We start from the raw sequence: 25681 nt of genomic DNA, 5'->3' as shown, positions 1-25681 counted from the left end.
CTTTCCCTATGGTGAAAAGTCCCTCCCACTCTTCCAAAATAGCAACCAAGACATCAAAGTGGAGATCTTCAATAGCTTCTCCACACAACCTCAAAAAGCAAGAAACAGCCGTGTCTGCATTCAATAGATCATCAGGGGTAATTTCTATGCTAGGAGAGATCGATGCCACAAGTTGAGATGATTTAAGGGCAACCAAAGTGTTTGTAAACCTACTAGAAGAGTCTTTGTGATCTGGCGACTGCTTGTCAACACCAGTCTCACTCTTTTTACTAGTAGCATAAAGCAATTCATCCCATTCTTCCCATGGTTGGACATTGGCAATTATTTCAGGAGAGAAACCCTTAATATTCTTACCTGAGATAAATTGCATAAGCTCTAGCATGTAAACTCTAATAGAACTTGGCAACTGTAAATTGTCAGAGAACTGAACCATTTTCCCCCAAATTACATGTCTAACACATTGCAAAACTTTTAAGTCACCTTCTAGCTTGCTTAAAGATGACAATATATGATACAGGTTCTGGCTCTCATGGGATCCATTGACCAATTCCTGCAGAACAGCTTCAAGAATATCTAAATAGAAATTAGGAAGATCCTGGGAACCTGTGCCACAATCAGAAGTTGAACTGATTTCCAACGAAGCAGCAGAAAATACCTCTGAGATGGCACCAAACCCACAACTAGAAAAAACCATAGATTTGGAGAAATTGTAAATTTCTACAGAGCAATCACCACTTAAGCCGCAGTTGACATAGCCATATATGCTGCCCCATCCCTGACTAGGGGAGATGATATCCTCCATCACCAATTTCATAAATATTTTCAGACAACTCCTTAAACATTGTGGGTCGAAGCCAATAGTTTCTCCTGAATTTTCCTCCAATGAAATTTCCTTCATATCATCTGCCAATCTCATCCAAAAGTTCAAAAGAACAATAAGGCACTCTTGCCAAGTTGAATTGTCAGGTAGGAATCCATATGAACTATAGAGAGGCACAATTACAGTGAGGTACTGCTTCATGATTTCCAAAGCATCAGATTGACTCAAAAGTCTAATATACTTTCGGCATGACTCATAGCTCTGCTCAAGCTTACTTAAAAAGCCTTGAAGGCATTCAGGAGTTCTACTGCTAGAATCAGTTGTAGCGTTAGTCTCCAAAGCACTCAGCGAACTCAGGATGTAATACTTGTAGACATCCTGCCATGACATGAAACCCTCAGGCAATGAATCACCATAAATATTGGCAAAAGCCTGTATCATTTTTGACAATGCAGACAAGCTACTTTCCTCAATACATGCATAAACTTCATCCTTAAAGCACTCAAAGTTCAAACCACGCAACCCGGCAATATTTTTGAAGTTCAGGTTATTGATAAAAGAAACATTTTTGCATTCTTGCTCAATCATCTTGTAATAATGAGCAAGCCTTATATTGGCATTTGCATGATCAGGCTGTGCTATTGGAGATAAGTCTTTGGTATTTTCCAGCTGCAAATAGCACTCTGACAACAGACCATACACATAAGCCAGGCGAAGTTTATTGCACCCATTGATTGCAGGATAAACAATTGTTGAGATGGTTTCAATTGTCTTAACACCATTACCAATTATTTCTCCTTTATAACCTGCAACTTCGGCTGTAATATCGTCATTTGTCCAAACATCAGAAACAAGCACAGCACTTAGGAAATGCAACAGCACCTGCAAAAAAACGATGAAACAATGAGGTCTCATCAATATGTATGCATTTTATCTGAAGAACCTGTTAAACATGGACCTGAAAATAACTTGAACAACTCAATACCCCTTCATGTGAATACTCTTTGCTTATGAGACATAGACAAAATGCACTTTTATAATTACTTTATACTAAAAAACAATGCTACTTGACACCGAAAATATAAGTGAGACTAGAATAGTAAGGAACTAAAAGATAAATGGTTTCATCTGAATCAAAATATTTTTTTGTTTTAAACAAGTTCATGCAAATGCTCATACCTCAGTACAGCTCAAGTCGTAAGTATCAGCCAATCTTAAAATGTCCTTCAAAATGTGTCTTTTTTCTAACTTTACGGACTCAATGAGAGAGATAACAACATTCTCAATATAGATAGAGTCCCGGGATAAAAAGCGCTCTGTTTCGACCCCAGGAATTATTTTCTGTAGTGCTCTGGAATGCTCAGTGTGTCGCTTTTGCTCTTCTAACTTCAGTTTCCACTCTCTCCAAAATGAAGACTGTACCTTGCCAAGTTTATCTATATCGTCTGGAAAAAAAATTCAAACAATGTGTTAGTAGGTACAATTAAGTCCACAATAAAATGAATAAATACAAGCATGATAAACAAACATTTCATATAGAAACCGCTCACTACCAGAACCGGACGATGTATGTTTTTCCTTCAGCCTCCTCTTCAATAGCTCCTTTCGCTGAGCAGGGTCAGTACCTACTCCAGAGTTGTGTAGCAAGCTGTATGCCATCCCAACATTCATAATGCTACAAATTTCTTGGTAGTCTTTTCTTATTTTGAGTTGCTCTTCTATAATTTCTACCCCATTAAAGGCATCCACAAGATTCAGAAGATAGGAGCACCCCATTATATCTTCCTCTTCAGTGACTGGAGGTTCCATAACGGATCTTGCTAAAGAGGCGATAAGGTTGTCTCTGGGGGCAAATCCATTTCTAGCCAACCAGGACAAAATGGTCACCACAGCATGTGTTCTGATGTTTAAATACTGCTTTCCGGTACTCAATTTTTCATTGTGATCTCCTTTCCTACTCAATTCAATCAACCAAGGGAGTTGCAAAGCAGCAAAAGACAGAACTTTGCCATTTTCAGTCAAGCCTGATGCCCAGTCAGTTAGATTGCCCGCAGCCAAGGTTTTAGCAACAATGGAAAGCATTTCTTTAATTTTCTCAAGATGAACTTCCTGATTGTCAGTGTTATTACCATCAAACTCTTGAAAGCACATGTTTCTATCTAGTATGTTTTGAAAACTTTGCTTTTGAAGTGATTCTACAGTTGAGCCTTGCACTGAAAATTTTGAAGGATTTGTCCCAGTTGACATGATTAATGTTTCACACTGGCCTTGCATATCCAGGTCTTTCCATGCATGGAGAAGCTCACCAATGGATTCCTCATCACAGTGACTCAAGGCAAACCCTAATAGCTGCTTTCGAGAATCCACATCCATATTTTCAAGGGCGGGACCTCTTGCAATTGCAGCACATAAATCCCACATGTTACCATGCCCTTTTTTCGCCAAAACAAGACAAAGATCAAATGCCAATTGTAAATCACCAGAAACTGCAGCTTCTCTAGCAATAGCTTCTTCAACAGCTGATATGTCCTCGGGAGACCTCAAGCCAAGAAGTCTGGCAACCTCAACAAGTTCATCAACATGAAAATATGCTCCAGTTTGATTTGTGATTGCCATTTTTACAATTTCCATAGGATCCTTTATTTGCCTGAATTGCATGGGCAGAATATTCACCCCAAGGTTTGGAAGCTTAACCGTAAGTGCGTCAATAATATCTGCCTCTGCCTTCACATTCGCACCACTTGGATATAGATTTAGACATTCTCTAGCTTTCCAGATCTGGAGTAGAACACATCAACATAGTTAATCAATTCATGTAGTTGAGATTAGGTTAGGTCATAAAACAGAGCAGCTTAAAGATAATCCAGAACTTCAATATAATTAGAAAATGGCATTGTGAGGTGATTATATGGTCTCAGTTACTACTTGAAGGAAAAATGTCAAATATAAGAAGAAAAAATACACTGCACAAAAGTCGTTGCGGCTGAATTAGTGTTTGTTAACATGATGAAGAATGCATTTGCCACAAAAAAATATCAAATTTATATGTTTCATTCAGTAAGTTGATACAGCCAATCTTACTTCAGAACAAGAAAGACTTGAAGCTGAGAAAAAGTACTCCCTAGCTGCTTGAATGACAAGGCTTTCTGCCTTGTCTGATGCCAAAGAAACAGAACTTGTACCCTTCAAGTAATTACGTGCAAGAGAAAACTTCCCAGCTTTAAGCAGTCCTCTACAAAATTCAATCAAAATATATTCCAGGTCCAGAAAAGGAAATGTTTTTTCCCTCAAGTACTGCATATCACGCCACATGCTGGCCCACTCACTATCTGATCGGCCAGGTTGACGGCGAATAAATTTAGAAAGGATGAGGCGAATAATCTGTTTCACACCCTTATCATCTGATTGAGCACCTAGGAAAAAGTTTAATGGCTTTGGGACCTGTACAGAACCAAAAGATAACTTAGTAAACACAACCTGGCTAAAAAGCAATAACATGAATTTCATAATCATATTGCTAAATGGAGGAGGAGAAAAACAATGCAAAACAAAAATAGTGCAATCCAAATTATGGTGATAATTAGGGGTGGAATAGGTCAAGCCAACCGACAAGGTCCTATAGCCTATCTTAGGCTTTTTTTAATATAAGTTTGGCCAAAGCTTTTTTAAAAGCCTATTTAGCTTAAAACGCCAGGCTAAGGCCACTAAAAAAACCTTTTGGGACTACCATGCATGCCTACTTAATTATATATAAATAAAAAATTTATTACTATTATAATTATAATAATAGTAACTTTTATTTTTTGTGTTTGACCAAAAATTGTCTAATATTTTCTGTAATTTAAACATAGTGCTCTACATCAATGGTTTAAATATTTTAAGGTATTATTTTAAAATATAATTGAAATATGATGTAATATAATGTTATATACTCTAAAAGATCATGTTAGATATCAAAATAGAACTTAAGCTCGTTGTCATGTTAACTTGTTCGTCTATTTACAAAACCCTAACGGTGAGTGGTGTATATTTTCATAAAATAATAGTGAAGTAGGCTTTTAAACATACTTTTAGACCTTGTCAGGATTTGAAAAAAGTCAAGTCAAACCTTAAAATTGAGCCTTTGGCAGGTAGTAGGTCAAGCTTGGGCCTAACATTTTCAATGTAGGCCAGACTCAGGTCTTCCAAAGCCTAACTCGGTCTATATGTCCACCCCTAGTGATAATACACATTGTAACTCTGTAAGCACACTTACTTTTATTTCCACCATTCAACTAATAGATTTAGAAATCCCCTTCATGAATAACTTAAGACATACAAGTTTAACTGTATGAGAGGAGAAACTTCAAACCTGGTAAAATGCCAAAAGTCTCCCTGCTTCAATATGACCTTCAGCAACTCTGAGTCTTCTCTCAAGGCTCTCAGCTTGAATTGAACCATCTACGCAATAATACATAATTTAGTGTACTCATCGATTGATACAAAATACAAATGAATCAACAATATCCTCAAGAATTTATTCAACTACTCATGCAAATATACATAAATAAGAAGCATCTATCTTTGGTAAGCTTTGGGATTCAAATTATACACACACTCCAGCTCAACAACACAGTTACATACGTATATGTCAATCAAATTTATATAGTTGAAGGATAGCTAAACGATATTGAACAGCCTGAGTGCTAGCAGAACACTCATCCACACTGACTAACTAGCAAAAACATAAAAAAAAATTGCCTACATACAAGTCAGTACTCTCTGGTTGACAAAAGATACTAGTAGGCCGAAAAAGGAAAATAATTAGGTAGGAAACAATTCACACAATTGGGTTACAAGGAAGTCAACACTGATTTACACATGGACCAAGTGTTGGCACAGAAAGCTATAGGCTCAATAGAAAATGTTTGGGTAATTTTAGAAGATGTTCGGGTAATTTTCTTCTACTGATTTGTAGTCAATGTGCCTAAGAAAAGAATAATAGATGCTGGGAATTTCAAAATATCTGAAGGTTTGGCATGGAAAGCTAGATTCAAGACAGTTTTTTCAGTTCTAATTTCATATTCAGGGACATGATATAAAAGGGCAGAACAAGCAGGTCCAATGTGAGGAAGTGATCACTTAGAATTCTCCCAGTAGCCATCAGGCATAGTAACATTTTTATCAAGTTGATATGTAAGGAAAATGCATAAAACTGAGAATCTGAAATGAAGGTGTTGGTAAGCAGGTGCGATGGGTGTACTAGTGAAGAAACATCTTTATAAACAAGTGGTCGGCAATGTTCTTAATGGGTTAACAATATACTGAATTAATTAACCGCTGATTTGGTGTGGTGAATTTTCAAACCAGGAAAATTTTATACCAGGAACTTCTAAGTTTTAATTCTTTAAGGGCAGGAGGGTGTTAAAGATGTTTCTTTTTCAAATACTTATAGATCAAATCACATACTAAGTTTATTGCTGCAACGACATTTTGAAGACAATATTCCCAATCAAGTATGGCAAATGGCTAGGTATGAATGCATCCACTGATCTGAATGCATCTGTTGAGATTTATATAATTCATCAAAGAAAATTCTATGGTAGAACTCAGCTTTGAGATATCACCCGCAGAACTCCCGCCTCGAGAATTCTTTTGTTTGTTCCTGAAATTCCCCCAAGATTACGAATGATGATTTGCTAAAAATATGATGATGACCTCTTAAATTTTAATGTTTTCTCAAACCTCTCAGCTTATAGTTTTGTCCCTGTAATGTTTCTTTTCAACTATTGTAGTGAAGCCCCGGAGTATTAACAAGCGCAATAAACCACCCCCAAGAAATTATTAAAATTACATCATCACATTGCTGTTAAGATATTAGAATAAACATGAAGCCAAACTCACCCTGTATTTGAGGAAGCTTAGATAGTATGGCTGACATGATGCTCCACCTATCTGTAACTGTGCACAAATATATGCATTGCAAAGCACAATCAACAGCTTCAACCTCAGTTTCAAAATAGACATTGCTTTGGAAGTTTCTGCTCCCTTCCTCAATTACCACCAAGCACATGTCCAATTTATTCTGCAAACAAGTTTCCTTCAACCATCTTACTAGAAATGATTCCTCTATATTTTGATTTGTAGAATGGGTGACATCTCCAATGGAGGACACCCTGTGAAACTTTTCACGCATAAATGGAATAGCTCTGTTGTGTAATCTTTCGGCTACGTTTTCCTCTTTGACTCCCTTAAGCATAAATTTAAATTTTTCGTAGTCTGACAATTCTACCCACGTGACGAGACTCATGTTGAAACTGGTTTCACTATCATTGTCATCAGAGTAAATAACTTGGTGCAAGTATAAAACATCTTGATGAAACTGCTGCAACTCAGATATGCCTTTGCGAAGAGCAAACTCAAGTAGGCTCAAGCAATTATCCAGCTGCCCACTAAAATCATCCATAGCTCTAGCTCTATCCATATACCATTTTGAGAGCTCATCGACTGATGGCCACAGAAGTCCAAGAAAATGCTTAACAAGAGGCTCAGTTTTGACTTGGATTTGAATGTTGTGGGTTTTAACTGACGTGTTAATGAAGTGAACCATCTTCTTGCATTCAACCCAATCATCTTGCCTCACAGCAACACCAGAAGGAAAAGACCTCCCAGGAAGAAGCTGCCCATACATTTGGACAGGAACTGTTTCTGGGATGGAGGCTAAAACTTCCAAAACAAAGGGAGATAAAGAATATGGATGACGCTTGAAAAGCAAGTTCAATGCACCAATTTTTCCACTTTCTGCAAGTGCTACAGCAGCTTCATCAATAGGCATAATACGGAATTTGCTGTATTCCTGCACAGAAAACCTGCAGAAAACTGTGTCAATGAACTTTGAGTCAGTGGAAACTATCAGAATTATTGAACAATGGTGAATTCCCAAAATTCTATCATTTGTAGCCATTTATGGGAATATGTGAAGGTGGGTATGTCTGTCAGTCTTGCTCAAAATCTACAGTACACAGAAAATTGTTGAAGTTTAACTGTTACAATCACAACCAAGAAGTTTAAAGAGCATTTAATCATTATGATTTAAGAATACATAATATATGTCAATGCTTCATACAGTTAAAGGGCTGATGGTTTTCTTGTGTGTGAGTGTGTAGTAAACAAAATGATTATGGATCCGGCGCCTCTAAAGTGAGCAACTCACTTTAGAGAATAAAGTGAGTAATATCAACCATTGATGATCAAATGAATGGTTGATATTATGTGCACATGCATGACCAATCATGGTTGATATTATGTGTACATGCATGACCAATCATGGGTGATGATCAACCATTGATTCACTCACTTTAGAGGAGCCAAATTCAATGATTATAATAGAAGTGAAGAGGGAATAGTCTAGTGATGATGTGCAATCCATGCTCAACAATATGATGCATATGATTGGATGATATCTATCATATCTTTAAGGATGTTTTTACTGCATTGGGGTGGGTATTGGGAAACCTTGTTTGAATGATGTTCTCTTTTTTTTTTTTTTGCATAAGAGGATTCCATATCCTCCAACTCATTGTAATTTCTTCTCTTCGACTTCCGATGACTCCTTTTAATTTTTAAAATAAGACTTGCAAAAGAAAAATATATTAAGGACAACTTTAAATAATACAGAAAAAGCATAAATAATGTGTACTTTATGTTATCAAAATTGATATCTAAAACTCTCAGACTACCTGCCCATGTTTATTCCAAGAAATGTTTCCAGCCTGTCTCTAAATTGCAAAATTTGAAGTCTGGCCAAGCGAACATCCCATACTTGACTAGATCCATCATCTTCTACTTCTGAGAATTTATGATGATCAGTGATGCGTAGACCATAAGCAAGCAAAGCCTTCACAGCTTCTTCTGTTGGTCCAATTCTATTAACACATTCAGAAAGTACAAAATTTGTATCCTTAATATTAGCCAAAAATCTATTAATTTCATTTACTCCTTGGCTAGAATTCAACCACTGCGACTTCAGAACTTCATCTTTATCCAATCCATGACTATCGGCAAAGTCCAGAGCAGCCTGATAATTTCTCTTCGTAATCAGTATACCATACATTTCAGGGACAGATTTCTCAGAAAATGAAACAAGAAACCAGAGCAACTTAGAAAGGTGAAATTGTTTAAGTCTATCTTCAACAATCCACTCTGTCTGATGCAAGTCATCTGACAATTCAAAATCAGAGGGACTGGATCTTTCTTTGGTTGATAAACTTGCTAAAAGAAAAAGATAGCCCCTGCATTTCTGTGCTCTTCCCAGAGCAGGGAAAAAATATGCAGGATCATCTTCATGAACCTTTGAACCATTTAGAATGTCTATCAACATAACCACACCATTCCTATCTACAATGGCAATGATATGGTCACACCACCAAGTAAAATCCATACAACCCACAAAAGATTTACTACTCCCATTCGATAAATTATCAAGCATTGATGAATCATCCCTCTCTCCCACTTCAAACTGGGAGAGTGTAAAGCCTTCTTTGTCCAGCTTAAAAATATGCAAGCATCCTGTCAAATCCAGAGTACCAATGAATGTAGCTTGTGGCGAGATTAACAACTTTGGATATGTTAGCTGACCACTATAACCTTTTGGTTTTAAATATAACCCCTCAAACTGCAAAGAGAACACCTGCTCCAGTTCTGTGCTTGAATTTTTATGCCAAAGAGATAGATGGCAAGATCCTAGAAGATATATACAAAATTAGTTAGCAAAGAGCTTGAACAAACAACATTTAACAGATAAATGTCTTGTGAGCTCTACAGTCTATTCTTCATGTTCTAAGAATAAGGTATTTGATATTTTGATAAAAGAAGCAAAACGATTATTTGAATATAATAGAAGAGGGTACAGAGAAAAGGAAAAGATGTGCTTGAAATTTGAATTAAAATCGCATAAATCAAGAAGAAGAATGAATCACTCCATGTCAGTGATCAAAATAAAAATAAGGATTTCCATGTGTATATGATATGAAATCGGTGAATATGATATGACCAATTGAAACACTATCATGGCTTATAAAGATGTCCACATGAAATAGACTGTTTTCATAATAAAACAAAATAGAAATAGAAAAAAAAAGATGACTTTCACCTTTAGAGCATCTGCATACCTTTAATTAGCACATTTTTAATAGAAAATTTGAACATGAAAAAACATCACAAAAAGAAGAGCTGATATGCTTCAAGTATTCTAGCAGCTTAAAATCCACCTACTATTATTAGTTATATAATTATTTAAAATAACAAGGAACTGCTGAAATGTAAAATATCCTAGTCATGCAGCAGAAAGATAAAAATAACACCTATACATTACATCTTTCTGAAAAGTTAATATCAGTCATCGTTCATATACAGAAAAGACAAACACAGTGTATTGTATAATCATAAAAGTGTTATCGAAACTTTAAGCAAAGCACGGAGATCAGCAGTCAGCTTAAAGCAACCAATTGAACTCAAGGGTTCCTGATGGTACAACAACTTTATTTTGTTTTCTAAAATATTTATTATGATGTCTTCTTTGTTTCTTTTCCTTATTAATCCCTGTTAAAATTGATTGCCTGAACTGTCAAATTGATCAGGTGAGAAAGGTTAGAGTCCGTTTACTTTGAAAAAACACTTCCTGTATTCATTACTTGTTGTCACTTTTATTTCCAAGACTGTCACCTTGTTTTCAATTTGTTTCCTGTTTTCGAATATTTGTACACAAGACAATGAAAACATTTTTTTTAAAAACATTTTTTTGATAACTTTTTTTGTTTGCATTTTTGGAAAACAGAGTTTAAAGAAAGTTGCAATTTTGTAAAATAAATAAAAAATAATAATAATAAAAAAGTGAAAATGGGAGGTTTATTCTCGAAGTAAACAAGGCCTTAGTTTCTGACATCAATGGAAACAATAGTCAAACAAGTCATAATCTTTTATCGTATAGAAAAAGGGAGTTCCTTTCTGCATCAACCTAGTATCCCAAAGGAAAAGAGAGCTTATATCTATTTGTATATTGCATGACATACTTCTTAAATCCACAACCAACAGTAGTATAACTTAGAAAATAGTTGAGAAAATAACACAAACATATATACCAGACTTTGTGTGAACAGCCACAAAAAGGTTAAGTTCATGGTGACGGTCAAAGCAGAAAACATTGTTGCAGAGATGACTCCTATGATTACATATGTACTTGGGAAAAGCAGATACACCTTGTCCATAACTGATCTCAATTTGTTGAAGTGATCCGTCTGAGGTAATGACAGTGAACCTACATACACCTCAAACAATGCCAAACTTCAAACTTATACTCAATTTCTGTTTAACAATTACTAGTTCCTAACATTATTTTAAACTGTGTAAGTTTACCAAATTATGACAGCATGGACATATTTTCAACATCACCGACAAACTAATCCCGTCTCAAGTATTCAATATAGCATACCATAAACAAAGGAACAAGAGAAAAGGAGAAATACTTACAAATAAGACTCGTGCATATCAGAGTCGTTATCAGAAAATAAACCAACTATCGGGGAAGATATTTTCAAATGCCTCTTTGTAATTTCTGCCACTACTTCACCATTGTATTTGATAAAATACAGAGTATCAGAATCATCAGCAACACCAAGAATTTCATCATCTTCAGACCAAGCTCCCACATTAAATGTACCGAAATCAGAACCTAAGGAACGAACCAATTCAACATCAGAATCAAATCCTGTCTGTTTTCACTTTCTAATTCTAAATAAATACCATATAACCCTATTATATTCATATGTAATGTAATAATTTCAAAGAAGAACTCACTGGTGAAAATTGAATACGTTTGTTGATAATCATCCTCTTTGCTCAGAATCGTAATTCGATTACCAGAAGCAACTGCAACGTGTTTTGCCGTTGGTGAAACAAACAGCGAAACTAATTTTCTGAGTCTCTTCGGTTCATTATATCCGTTCCATTTCTCCTTAAGTTGACTCACACCTTCACGCACGAACAGTAAACGAATTGGATCCAAATTCAAATAAACTTAATCGAGATCAGTGAAATACCACAACCGAACTGGTGAAAACGTACCTCGAAGTGAAAGCAGAGATAGTAAGCTTCCTTTGGAATCTTCGTTTGCCTGAAATGAAACTCAACGATGATCAATTGAACTGAGGGAATGTGAATCGAGAGAGAAAATTGAAGAAACCCTTACATTGTGTTGTTGTTGGTGGTGTTGGGGAGGGTAATTGGAAGCGTGACGTTGCTTCTCGTAAAGCGGAGCCTCCATGTGGGAACCGTTATTGTATCTTCTTTACCAAAACCCCACACCTTAAAAACTGCACCACATTCGAGTGTTAACGAGCTATAGCAACAAGATATGCAGGTGAATTGTGCTTCGGTTCATTCTCATTTCTCGATGATCCATTTTTTTTCTCTTTTTTTTTTTTTGTTAGTGTCTTTTGAGTTGGGCCTTCACAGCGGTACAGATTCGATGCTTAGCCCGATACCGATTTAAAATTAAGGGACTATTATTCACACCCCTTTTTACTCATCAACCCCTTGTGCAACTATGGACATGTTGTTCTCAAAATAAGTGTTTCCGAAAATTAGGTCGTTTAATTTCTGAAAATAGTTTTTTAAATCTATGTTTATTTTAATTGAAAATAAAGAGATGGAAGATTTAAGTAGTTAACAATTTGATAGAGACAAAATAGAAGACAAGTTAAGAAGACAGCGGTACAGATTCGATGCTTAGCCCGATACCGATTTAAAATTAAGGGACTATTATTCACACCCCTTTTTACTCATCAACCCCTTGTGCAACTATGGACATGTTGTTCTCAAAATAAGTGTTTCCGAAAATTAGGTCGTTTAATTTCTGAAAATAGTTTTTTAAATCTATGTTTATTTTAATTGAAAATAAAGAGATGGAAGATTTAAGTAGTTAACAATTTGATAGAGACAAAATAGAAGACAAGTTAAGAAGAGTGCAATTTTAGAAATAATATAAATCGTATTTTTACAATTTCAAATTTTTTAAAATGCTATTTTTATTTTCAAAAATTGAGAGAAATTGGTGAAAAAATAAATATTTGATCTATATTATCTTTTGTCTTATGTTTTATTAATTGAATTTAAAATAATTAATATGGGTAGTAAACTAACCCTTAAAATAGTAAAGTCAAACTTGCATTTGATTGTCTCCAAAAATTAAAATTAACAAACAAGTGTGAAATAAACTTAACTTTTTGGATACTTGTCTAAAAGATAAAATACTAAGTTAATTTTGATACATGTTTTTGACCAAAAATATTTAAGATTCTTGAATAGATTTAGTGTGTAAGATTTGGAACAATGAACCTTGTGAAGTCAACTCTAAAGTGTAGATAAGATTTTAATCTTCTCTATTTTCCTTTTCTTTTTTATAGACAAGATTTTATTCTCTTTCAAATCATATATTCACAAAGAATAATCTCCAAATAAATTTCTAAAACTAAATTATATCAATCAAATAATTGAATTTAGATAGTTAATAAATTTTATCTAAAGTTGAAAATTCAAATAATGCCTAGATTTGATTCTTAAATGAAATCATTATTAATAAGATTTTATTTTACTTTATTTTTAGATGAACTTCAAAATAGTCAAATCTCTTTCATGTGAGAAGTCCAAAAATTAACAAATACAAATGGAAGTAGGTATCTTAGTAATTTGTGTCAACTATTAAGTCAAAAATTAACAACAACAAAATGGAAGGAATATGTATCTTAATAATTTGTGTCGACTATTAAGCATGCTTAAAATAATGGTTAAAAGGATACTATATATATATATATAATTAGTTAATAAATAAAACATAAAGAATCTATACAAATTAAAACATTATAAAAATCGGTAAAACTTGAAAGTATCAAATATGCACTGATTATTCAAATAACATAAATATTGGCAAAAAAATGAACACTATGTTTTTTATAAGCAAAATTTACACTGTTCTAATATTTAAAACAAAATTGTATTATTCAAACACTACATTAAATATTACTAAAGAAATTTATTAGAAATAAAAATAAAATGTCTCCATATACATGTTAATCCCTTAACGTACATACCACACCTCATGTAAATTGCAAGTTAAAGAGTATATAAATTGCGAGTTAAAGAAATAAAACTCTTATTAGTTACAGGTTAATCAGACAATGCCAAATAAGCATATAGTTTAATCCATTTTGTTTATATTATATTACATGCTTTAGTCCACACAACACTTGTTATCAAAAAGATAACACCGGTTGGCCTTTTTCAAGAAAATAATATAAGTTCGTTTATGAAGTTTGGAGCGCGTATGTACTGTTGATTTAATATCTTAATTAACATGAATTAGAAGAAGAAAAAATATTTATAGTTAAATAGGACATGTGTATATATAGTTGTTTTGTGAATGGGAAATGATATTTTGACATCAAATTTGATGTCAAATATGATGTGGTTTGATTTTTATGTGTACGTTTAAAATATATGTGAGTTGTAAAAGATAAAAAATAAGATAAAAATAAACATATATAATATCAATATTTTAATTTTAAAATAACACATTTGATTATGAATTTGATTATAAATATATTTTATAAAAATTAGAACGCACTTCAAATAAAAAGACATAAATTATTTTGATTCAATATTTATATTTATATATCTTTAATTTTTATAAAATACTTTTTTTTTCATCTATCTTCCTATCACATCATCATATGACGGTGTTTTTTCTAATTTTTTTTCTCTTTCAAAATATAAGATGGGTATTTTAATTTTGATTTGTTGATGACAAGACATCCATATATAGTAGATTCATGTGTTGTATTATATAACTAAAGAATTAGTCCTCCTCTTCCATTATATATGCAAGAATAATTGATAAACAGTATAAGCGGATTCATAGTGGACTTAATTGTGTGTATCTTAATCATGATAAATGTTCTAAGATGCTAATTAGGCATCTTATGTATGTTATTGAATTGTCTCACATATATACTTGGGTTGGGTACGTATCTAAACTAGAAAAGTCATATATGCTTTAATATATATCCTTAATATATATTAATTTAAATTAATATATAATACCACATGTACACAGTTCTTTTGGTGAGTCCTATTTATAGGAATGAGAGATTGACATTCTTTCCACAAAACTAGACTAGAAGGAGCCTTATTATAATAAATGGCTTAATAATTCTGCAAAAGTTGACATGGTGTGATATTGATACGGCTCATCTTCAATTTCAACCATATTCATATTTCCATTCTTCAATTTCAACTATATTTATATTCATATTTACATTTAGATGAGCCGAATCAATATCACTCTTGCTTACTTCGTTGCAATATGTCATTTTTTGTTTAATTTTGATCTGGATTAATAAAATAAGAGAGAGAAAATTATTTTTTCTGCAGAAGTAGACAAGAGTGATATTGTTTCTGCTCATTTTAATCACATACACATTGTTGTAGTATAAGACGAGCCGAATCAATATCACCCCAGTAAACTTATTTCACTGTATATATATTCCCATGGTTTTTCTTTTCTTCTTCTTTTGATTTCAGAATATATATATATATATATATATATATATTACTTTTTATATTCATCTTTATTTAAATCGTTTAATTGTCTGTTCTTAACTGTATTTAGTTTGCATTATATCCTCAGATTCAAGGAGAAAGGATGAATTTGGAGAAAGATAGAGAAACAGTACTCCTATTATTTTTTTTTATCAATGTGTCATATGCTTTGTGGTGCCTCTTTGTATGTCAATTTTTTATATACTAGTCGTTAATTTGATAGGCTTAACTTTCTTGTGATATATGTTCCATTAACTTGTAAATCTACAACTATTTCAATGGATATGCACCGTATTAATATCAGGGGATCAACTTAGATGGCATGGCAACGTGTGTATTGTGCTTGTGCACTCACAAAGCTCTCGACTGATTGCTAATTTACTTTGAGATGTACCAACTCAATGTAGGTCGAACAATACATAAATAATTAATTAAATAGAATTTGATTATTGTATATTCTACAAATATAAACAATCAACATAATCCAACCGAGAAAAAGAATGAGTCTTATTTGTAGATGATAGCACGGCTAAATGATCTAAGTTGTGGGATATCTTAAAGTGTCTATTGAAGATAAAAACAATTAAATTATGACGAGTTAAAAAAAATAGAAAATGAGAAATGAGGAAAACAATCTTGTGGTTAAATTCTTTTTTATTAGTCATACGATACAACAATCATTAAAAGATATAAAATTGATTTGATTACTCATGAAAGAGATCTAGAGAGTGTAACAATAAAAAATATTAACAATTAATTCTAATTATTAACATTGACTATATATTGAGAAGAAAAAGAAAAAAAATAATAAAATAATCCAATAGATTAAGATAGAAAATTAGAGATCTCTCGTCAAATATCAATATAACGGCTGATATTAGAAAATACCTAATTATCATGTTGGAGTAAAATAAAGTTTAAAAATAGTTTATAAAATGACACTAAAATCTATTTTTTATGGTTTTAAATTTTAGAAGAAAAAAAAATATTTTTAAATCAAGTGAAAAATCAACTTAACTTCATTCTACTTGCAACAGTGTTTTTTTTAAATTAACTTTGAAAACTATAAAAAAAATTAAAAAGTCACGTACCCTACATTTATATCTTTATTATTTTCATAACATACTTTGAATAATTTACATTTTTTCAATGACCAACAATAGATACTATAATAAATATATTAATCCATTACTTTTTTTAAGAATAAAATTGTATAAAGCAAATATCAACTCTCAACAAAAATTAATATTGTTGTCATATTTCTTAATTTCGGTGATATGATCAAAAGATCTCACGAAGAGGTGTAGGAATATTGATAGAATAACATATATGACCCCACTATAATATTTTCCAAACTATCCATAACATGTAGTACTGTCCCTAATCTCTAGCCACTGATATTTTTCATCTCTCTAATGTATGATTTAGAAAAATATACTAATTATAATTTAAAAATTGTAATTTTAATTAATTATACTAACTACGACTTAAAAATGATAATTTCAACGATCTAACAGTTTAATTTTAATTAACTGACTTGAAAATTTTAATTTTCGATGATCAAATGGTTCAATTTTAACTAATTATATTGGATATAACTTATAAATTATAATTTTTATGATGCACGATTCAATCTTAACTGATTAACCTAAATATGACTTACAAATTATAATTTTAATAATCTATTGATTTAATCTAACTTAATTAGACTAATTATGATTGAAAAATTCTAATTTTAATGATTCAACCTTTTTATTTTAACAAAGTAAACTAAATATAATTTAGAAATGATAATTTAAATAATTCAACTAATTAATTTTTACTGATTAGACTAAATATGATAAAAATTTATAATTTTAATAATTTAGCGACTCAAACTTAACCAATTAAATAAATTATGATTTTGAAATTATTATTTCAATAATTTAAAATTTCGACCATAAATAATTTAATAAATTATAACTCTAAAGTTTTAATTTAAAAATCAAACGATTTTATTTTGTACTTCAATTAATAACTGCAATGTAGTAGCTGCAATACACCATATAATATAATTTTGTTAAATAAAATAAAATGACAAATAATGATCGGTTATATATAACTTAACTTTTTAACATTGGCATAATAAAAAAATACAATAACCTGTAGTTTTCACTTTTATCTACTGAATCCATTGATATAGCTATCCCGTGATTCAAGCAAAACAATCTCACTTCTTCAAAAGCCTCACAAGTACTATACTTTTAAATGATGTCTTAAACTATGTTGATGTATGACAAAAAACTGTTAAGTTCTATGAATCGAAACAGAGTCTTCAATTAAATTATTATGAAGATGACTAGATTTTGGTCAGCAAATAAAAAAGTGACTAGAACAGGTTAGTTAGCCGTATTAGTGTATTACAACTTTTGATGTTGACTTTTATATTAAAAACCTTATTTAATTTATTTGTAGTACTGTATACACTCATGTCAAAAATTTATTAATTAGCTGTGACACATAGTCTAGTAAGGTTTTTCTATGTCCCTAACAAAGATAGGTGTAGATTCAAATCTCCTATTATTTCAATTCAATTTATTTAAGCCAAATTATATCATGAAAGTCCCCATCAAATAAATCATTTCAAAGCGACCTATAGTAACACCGTTATAATTGTTTTTAATAAAACTAAAAAAGCCATATCTTCGTTATTAATTAAGATGATGTTCTACACTTTGGACATCTAACAATTTTATATCCAGTCAATCGCCAAATTGCTGATTCTTTATTTCATCAAATTTAAGGATGATTTTTCCAGCTGAATAATCACTGTTTCAGCAACTGCTTAATCAATTTAAATTTACTAGGTTAATTAGTAATCGTACAACGTGGAGTGATTTTAGCAGTTCAAAAATGATGCCTTGAAACTGTACTAATTAAGTTAAAGTTAAAGCGTCCAACTATTTAATTTAAGGAATTAATTTGTATACATCCCTAAAATTAATTTTGTACACATTCATTTAATCAGATCACTTTATATATATTTTGTAAAAATATTTTTGAAATTAATTTAAAAGCTGTAGCATAATTTTATTGAATGTATGTATATTTTTTTTTTTTTATAATGTCAATATATAAAAATTAATCTAAAACATTAAGTTGTTGAAACACCGAGTAAATATCCAATAAAAATTTGAATTGAAATTGTAGTGAAAGTTTTGTATTACTTTTCTTAAAAGTATAAATTTCATTTTTTAATATTAAATTTATATTTTTAAATCCTTAATAAACAAAGACACTTATGATTAAAACCATTATAGTATAATATAACTATCTATTACTATATGTTAATTATCATATAAACTCTAATCTAACTAAATTATTGAGTTTTAATAGTTAATGTCATTTAATTAAAGATAAATAATTTTAAAAAAATAGAATTCAAATTTTAATTAAAATAATTTTTTGTTTGACTTTTTTTACTCTACCCTAATATACAATTAATCAGTAATTTTATCGATTAAAATAAATACTATCATATGTCTTAGTTATCTTGTCGACGTCGTTAAAAAAGAGATAGATTATTTCTTTTTCGTGAACTCTCGTGCGACTTTGAATTACAAAGGTCTTTCTTGCGTCTTAGAAATTAAGTAAATAATACTATATCGAAAATTTGTCATTGACAATCTTGTATATTATAGCATTTGTTCATTAAACAGGATCTACAATTCCACATTATCTTACAATAACTAATTTATTTTTTTATTCCAATGATAAACTTACGGATTTATTAGATATGACTCACTACTAACAATCATATATTTATTATTATTAATAAATTAATAAAAATAAAATAACCATAATAAAAGTATCGTTTCTTCATGAAAGAACCATGGTGACGGACTAACTCATTTTGCCGACGTTGAAGATGCCGTTAAGATTCTAAATCTTCTTGTCAAGAAAAATCTTAAATCTAGAATAAATAAATAAATAACAGTGAAGTGCCTTCACCTACAATTTTAAAGACAACTAGTATTGCTTCCATTTTTGGAAAATCCGATGATGACTTCATGGTCAAATATAATTTTGTTTAAAATAATCAAACATGTGATTGTTGATTACAAACTTTTTATTTTTATTTTATTTTTCAATTATGGCCTAACTAACGATGTTAATAAAAATATTACATTAGTTTTCTAAATAAGTGTCCTTTGAAAAGAAAAAAAAAAAGTCTTATATATGTATTTAATCTATGTAAATATGTGTCATTTTAATTTTAGTCTTTGTAATTTTTTTATTTATTTACATTTTTGCAATTTTATTTTTTTTAAAACAACCTTATTTGTATTTAAAAAAAATAGACAAATATTTAATAATATGAAGCATATTGTATCATTAATGATGATTAGATATTGTTTAGATTAATTTCATTAAAAATCCAAAATTAATTAAAAAAAAAAAATGGTCATCTTTATCTTCAATCTTAGCTAAAAACACAGCACTGTTCATTCTTAATCCACATATTTCTAAGACATAGATCATACCCATTCATTTCTCCATAATTATTCCTACAGCTCAAATGGCTTCAACAACACTTCCAGCTCTTCAAATCTCTGTTGTTGTAAGAGCTGAATAAAGAGAGACACATTCCCCCAACTAGCTGATTCATGTTACAAACAGAAGCACAGGTTAGCAGTACTATTCATTGACCTATGAATTCCGCATAAACGAGTCAACCTGAGCACATGAAGTAGGTGAAGGCTATTACATTATCACATTCACTAGGTCATCCATATCCCGAAATTGGATCTTTACATCATGCCAAATAAGTTATTTATTTTATTTTAAATTTACACCAAATTAGTTGTGTGCCCATCAATTTAAAATCATTATATTTCATTATGACCAATTGTTAATTGTCCATAGTTAATCATAATTTTATAACACTGTTACACTTATTCGTTTATTTATTGTTTTTTTTATCTATTTTAAAAAATATCTTAAATAAAATTTTGTTTTTATTTTAATTATCTGGTTCATATAGTAATAGACTCTAGTAATCAAAGTTCAAACTTGGATTATCTCGAACGATTCGTCTTTGACTAAAGTTCATTAGTTAAAACCAATTACTTTATTATCTTAAATTACATATTAAAAATGATATAAATGTTTAAAATTTTCTTAAATGTTTAGATTTTAATAATATGCAAATTTCCGTGTAAAATAATTTTAGACCAATATCCAATAGAATATTATTATTTTGTCACATCACACCACTCTCATAAGGATATTTTTGAAATTCGTAGTATAACATATACAAATCATTATCTCTCAATAGAGATTAATCTAAAATAATTATTCACTCGAGATATATCCGTTAAATTTTAAATATTTTTGAAAATTATTTTTATAGGAAATTAGTAAGACACTCCTGACGCACATGTAACACATCCTTGGTAATTTAAATGCGCTTATTTAGAAATCAAATAAAAAATCTCATTTTATTTACTAGCGATAAATATTTTTTTTATTAATGACAAAAATTTGTCTCATGTTATTTAATATGATGTGTTTTTAATATGTATCAGTAATAAATATTTATTTCATATATTTTCTTTTTTGTGTTTTTTCCAATGTTTAAAATTGAAAAGGTAAATTTCAATTTTTTTAATATTAATTTTTTACAAATATTCTCGTATCTTATATTGATATTTGGAAGATAAAAAATAATGTACAGTTGGGAAGTTTTTTATAGTTGAGTGGGGACAATATTATTTTTTTTTTGTAGTTATTTATTTATTTCTTTTTTTATATACTTGTTTACCCTCAAATAATGATGTGACAAAAAATTAAATGAGAATAAATTTGTATTTTGATAGTTGTTTCTTTTCTTATATTGATAATAGATTTGGCAATGGCTAAAAATGAAGAGGACAATATTGGTGTTTTTTAGTTATTTTTATGAGAAGATAAAAAAATAGTTAAAATTTTTTTTGGTATTTATTTCTTTCTTTGTTTTTTTTTTTTATAGTTGATTTGACAATGATTAAAAATAAAGAGAATATTATTGATTTTTTTGTAGTTATTTTTTTCTAAGGTAGTTATATTTCTTTTGTAAAATAAATATAGTTATATATTTTTTTTATAGTTATTTCTCTCTCTTATATTTACCTATTATCCTCAAATAATAATGTGAGAAAAAATTAAATTAGAATAGATTTGTATTTTTAATAGATGTTTTTTTTTTCTTATACTGACTGTAGATATTTTTGGAAACTGTTGCATATTATTAATCGTTTTAATTGTATCTCAAAAGTTTAAATCTTGTATTATTGCTTGCAAGATCACTTTGCTATACACACTTATGACGAAGAACATATTATATGACTTAAATGATCTATGTATTATAAAAAGAAATTATAAAATCTAATCGATATTTTGTTGAATGTTATTTAATTTTATCTCCGTAGAATAGTAATCTTTTTTAGGTCCCTGTATTGTTTTTTGATTTAGTGCAAAGTAAGAAACCATTAATTTTAGGGGTTTGATTGTTAGCGTCCATTACAAAATGCCCTTGCGCCCAATAGAGATCTATTTGACACAATTGAATTGGCATCCACGTCATTTTAAGAATATAGAGGATGATATTGGGCCTGGGCCGGAGATGAAAATAGCGTATCATAATGGACAAAAAACTGCGAAGGCCCAGAATGGTTCAAATACAGAAACACCCGGAGATGAAACACTTTTTCTCTCTCTACAATTTCAGTGTAAGAGACACAGATTCACTTTCACTCCAAAAATCTCCAACTCAACGCAGCATAAGATGTTCAAAAAGTACGTTCACTCGCTCTACACACATATATGAAAAATCACATCTCTTTATATTTTGACGTGATTCATTCATCATGTGCTTCTATTTATTTTTTATTTTTTTTATTTTTCCTATTATTATTTTTCGGTGTTCTGTCGCCAATTGCACCATTGCCGGTGGTAATGGTGCACTAAACCCTAAAACATTTATTAAGTTTGGTATAGAAACTTCCAATAATTTATCAATAATGCTTTATTTAATTGTCACCACTATGATCTTATTGCTTCCCTACATAATTGTTTATTCAATTAATGATTTTTCAGCGTTTATCTATAGATTCACATGTCAAAATAATTTTTTCTTTTCATTTCTTTTTTTTAGATTTTCATCTGAAGAGGTGTCTGCACAGAATCAAGTGAAGGCTTCTGTTCAACGAAAAATACGGCAAAGTATTGCAGATGAGGTAATGTCACTTTTTGGTTGGCCTTTTTGTCGTCCTTAAAAATCATTAAGTGTCGGTTTTGATTGATTTAGTTGAATTTATCTACTCTCATAAATACTTGTCCGATTATTTGAGAGAATTTATCAAAATGGCTTATGACATGTCCAAAAGTTCTCAAGAACATCCTATGAAAACAACTTATAGCTTATAAGAAAACATTATGAATTTATCATTTGTCATAAAAATAGCTTATAAATAAGTACTTATATGATACACTTTTATGCTATAAGCGCTGGATTAAGCCATTTATCCAAACATGGCCCAATTCATCAAAGTATGCATCTTTTTTGGTGCACATGATGAATTTGTGTTACGTATTGACTATTAACTTCACTCACTCCATTGCAGTACCCAGGGCTTGAACCAGTGCTGGATGATATACTTCCCAAGAAGTCCCCTCTTATAGTTGCTAAATGGTTTGTTTGTGATTCAATTTGTTGTGAGCTTTTTGCTGCTGCTTCATAACTTTTATGGCTGCTAACTGTTTGCTTTTTCATTTGTTCTTGTAGTCAGAATCATCTAAATCTTGTTGTGGTGAACAACGTTCCTTTGTTTTTTAGTGTTCGTGATGGCCCGTACATGCCAACCTTGCGACTTCTCCATCAATGTAAAGTTCATATTTCTTGCAATTTTTAACTTGTTCGGAACATTCTTTCAGCTGGGTGGGGGAACAAGTTATGAATAATGAACATTCCACTGTTTTTTAGTAACGCACGTGCTGGAATAAACTACTTATAGGATGCAGCTTATCTGAGTTCAACACATGGTGAATAGGAAGTTGAAATACTTTTTAGGAGGAAAACAATAGATGCTTGTTTTGTGTTGTGTAGCCAATTATTTCTTAGTGCATAAAAAAAATGATGATGATTTTAATTCTAATTCTTTAACTGTACTGTTCATACCAAAAGGCTGTGAGGTTTAGCAGCACCAAAATTCTGATTGGTAATTTAATATGATTGTCATGACACAGTAATTGAGCTAGGCTTTTTACTTGCTGTCTTTGCATCTTTTTCTCAAGTATACTGGTGGAAGTTAAGTTCTATTACAATGAAAAGCTAGGAATACCTTCATTGTTGAGATTGATTGACTCATTTTATGCATATAATGTTGAAGTGTTTCAGAATCCAGATCATGTCTTCAGCTTATACTGAAATATTAATCTCTTTCTGTTGTCTCATTAAAAGGTAGGATCCATAGAATATTTGGAATTGCATCTAATAGTTTTGCTTGTTATCACGAACAAGAGAGAACACAAAGATCATTTGATTCTTCATCTATTGGTGATCTGATATTTACTTGTTAGATTCCTCTGAGAAAACTTCCTTGACTTCCCCCTATTCACACTCTTCAAAACTTTTAATCTAGACTAGATATTATATGTGTTATGCTGGCATTATTTTTACCCCACAATATACAGAACCTTGATATGGAATAGGATAGAAGAAGGGGAAAATGAAAATTTGGAGAGAGAGAGAAAGACATGGAGGGATGGGGAACAAATCATTGTTATTGTCTTGGTCAGTAATTGTTCACATCCATCCTAATTTTTGACATGTAGCGATTGGTCAGTAATTTATCAATTATCATTTCTTTCACTATGCTTTGACCGAAAGCACTTATGAAACATGAGTTTCTAGGCTCACACATAGACATTATGTTCTGCAGTTGGTCCTTTCTTATATTGCGTGTGAACTGTATTATTATTTTTTTTAATTTTACAGATCCAGAAATAATGAAGAAATTACAAGTTGACCGTGGTGCAATAAGATTTGTTTTGGCTGGTGCAAACATAATGTGTCCTGGTCTTACATCTCCTGGGGGTGTTTTGGATGAGGAAGTGGGGGCAGAATGTCCTGTGGTACTGCTATTATGTTTTGTAGATTTTTGTATTACGCAAAAACTGAACATTTTCTAGTGAATTTATACGAACTTTCACAATATCATGTATTTTTCTGATTTCAGGCCATCATGGCTGAAGGAAAACAACATGCCCTTGCCATCGGCTTTACAAAAATGTCAGCAAAAGACATGTAAGAAACGCGTCTTATCGCATGTTTTGACTAGGCGTGGTTGTTAAATAAAATAAACATGATTGTTTTTCCAAATAAATGCAGAGGCTCTTTCAGAATTTCTTTCTCATAGTATTGTACTCTCTGCTTGATATTGATGAACAGTCAATAAGAACATTTGCATAAATATTTTTTTACGTCATGTTTCATAATCAGCTACAAGCCCTCATGCATAAATAATTTCTACTTGATTACTATGCATAAATTTCAAAGGAAGGTCTCTCAAAAAAAAACTTAGGGATATGTGGAAATAGAGATACGTTATGGCTTGCCTAGTTTCAACTTCGTAGATTGACTGCTGTACTCAAGGAATTTAACTAATTTCATGGTTTCAGAAAAGCAATCAACAAGGGAATTGGGGTTGATAACTTGCATTATCTCAATGATGGTCTTTGGAAGGTATTGATTGATATATTATGATTTCCTTCGTATTCATGTCCTTATTATTAAAAAGGTATATATAGTGGTCATATTTACGTTGTTCACTTATTTGATGTGCTGCCAGGATGGCTTTTCTTATTTCTTTTGTTTATCAGGATACTATGACTTATTAGGTTTACCCACTGTTTTTAATGTAGTGTCATTATCTTTATTCTGCTCTATCTTGTAGATGGAACGATTTGATTGAAGACGTTGCAACTTGCAAGAGCTGCAATGCCAACTTAGGGATGCTGTCCTGTTTTCTGGAACTTGATCCAGGTTTTAGGGATCATAAGCAAACCTGGTGGTTTATTTTATTATACCCGTGTAAACAGTAATGAAAGGAATTTTGGTACACAAATTGCTCTCTTAGAAATTTATGTAGATTTTATGTAACGTATGGAATATACTGTGGGTGTTGACAAATACATACAAAGTTTTGTTCA

At 31.1% G+C, this 25681-nt stretch overlaps 2 protein-coding genes across 3 annotated transcripts in view; one reads left to right on the top strand and one right to left on the bottom strand.

The window, feature by feature from the left end:
- Nucleotides 1-12238, bottom strand: part of LOC101496119 (MAG2-interacting protein 2) — a 14222-nt gene extending 1984 nt beyond the window's left edge. Inside the window, exons 1-12 of the mRNA XM_073369311.1 lie at nucleotides 12045-12238; nucleotides 11921-11969; nucleotides 11654-11827; nucleotides 11327-11528; nucleotides 10939-11114; nucleotides 8539-9541; nucleotides 6704-7668; nucleotides 5172-5260; nucleotides 3902-4261; nucleotides 2374-3598; nucleotides 2000-2265; nucleotides 2-1702 (exon numbers count right to left, since the gene is read on the bottom strand). Of these exons, the coding sequence (XP_073225412.1) occupies nucleotides 2-1702; nucleotides 2000-2265; nucleotides 2374-3598; nucleotides 3902-4261; nucleotides 5172-5260; nucleotides 6704-7668; nucleotides 8539-9541; nucleotides 10939-11114; nucleotides 11327-11528; nucleotides 11654-11827; nucleotides 11921-11969; nucleotides 12045-12119 (6285 nt within the window). The 5' untranslated portion in view covers nucleotides 12120-12238. The remainder of the gene's footprint in view (nucleotide 1; nucleotides 1703-1999; nucleotides 2266-2373; nucleotides 3599-3901; nucleotides 4262-5171; nucleotides 5261-6703; nucleotides 7669-8538; nucleotides 9542-10938; nucleotides 11115-11326; nucleotides 11529-11653; nucleotides 11828-11920; nucleotides 11970-12044) is intronic.
- Nucleotides 12239-20082: 7844 nt separating this feature from the next.
- On the top strand, nucleotides 20083-25681 carry LOC101495678 (uncharacterized). 2 transcript variants are annotated; one of them, XM_027334202.2, is made up of 9 exons: nucleotides 20083-20118; nucleotides 22062-22267; nucleotides 22626-22707; nucleotides 23095-23162; nucleotides 23256-23353; nucleotides 24468-24604; nucleotides 24709-24776; nucleotides 25151-25214; nucleotides 25426-25681. In XM_027334202.2, the coding sequence occupies exons 1-9, from the start codon at nucleotides 20098-20100 to the stop codon at nucleotides 25441-25443; spliced, it is 762 nt and encodes a 253-aa protein (XP_027190003.1). In that variant the 5' UTR covers nucleotides 20083-20097; the 3' UTR covers nucleotides 25444-25681. The 2 variants fall into 2 exon arrangements, with proteins under 2 accessions (XP_027190003.1, XP_004502696.2); XM_004502639.4 differs by lacking the exon at nucleotides 20083-20118 and having other exon boundaries at nucleotides 21986-22267.

This window comes from Cicer arietinum, chromosome 5 (assembly GCF_000331145.2).
Source record: "Cicer arietinum cultivar CDC Frontier isolate Library 1 chromosome 5, Cicar.CDCFrontier_v2.0, whole genome shotgun sequence".
Lineage (NCBI taxonomy): Eukaryota > Viridiplantae > Streptophyta > Magnoliopsida > Fabales > Fabaceae > Cicer > Cicer arietinum.
The sequence above is the reverse complement of the archived record's forward strand: the minus strand, read 5'-3'. Positions and strand labels throughout refer to the sequence as shown.

Bases quoted from the DNA above. Each gene is read 5' to 3' on its own strand.
- LOC101495678 (XM_004502639.4), top strand. From the start codon at position 21,999: ATGCCCTTGCGCCCAATAGAGATCTATTTGACACAATTGAATTGGCAT. The intron at 22,708-23,094 runs GTAATGTCACTT...ACTCCATTGCAG, and splicing joins GGCAAAGTATTGCAGATGAG to TACCCAGGGCTTGAACCAGT. The intron at 24,605-24,708 runs GTACTGCTATTA...TTCTGATTTCAG, and splicing joins TGGGGGCAGAATGTCCTGTG to GCCATCATGGCTGAAGGAAA.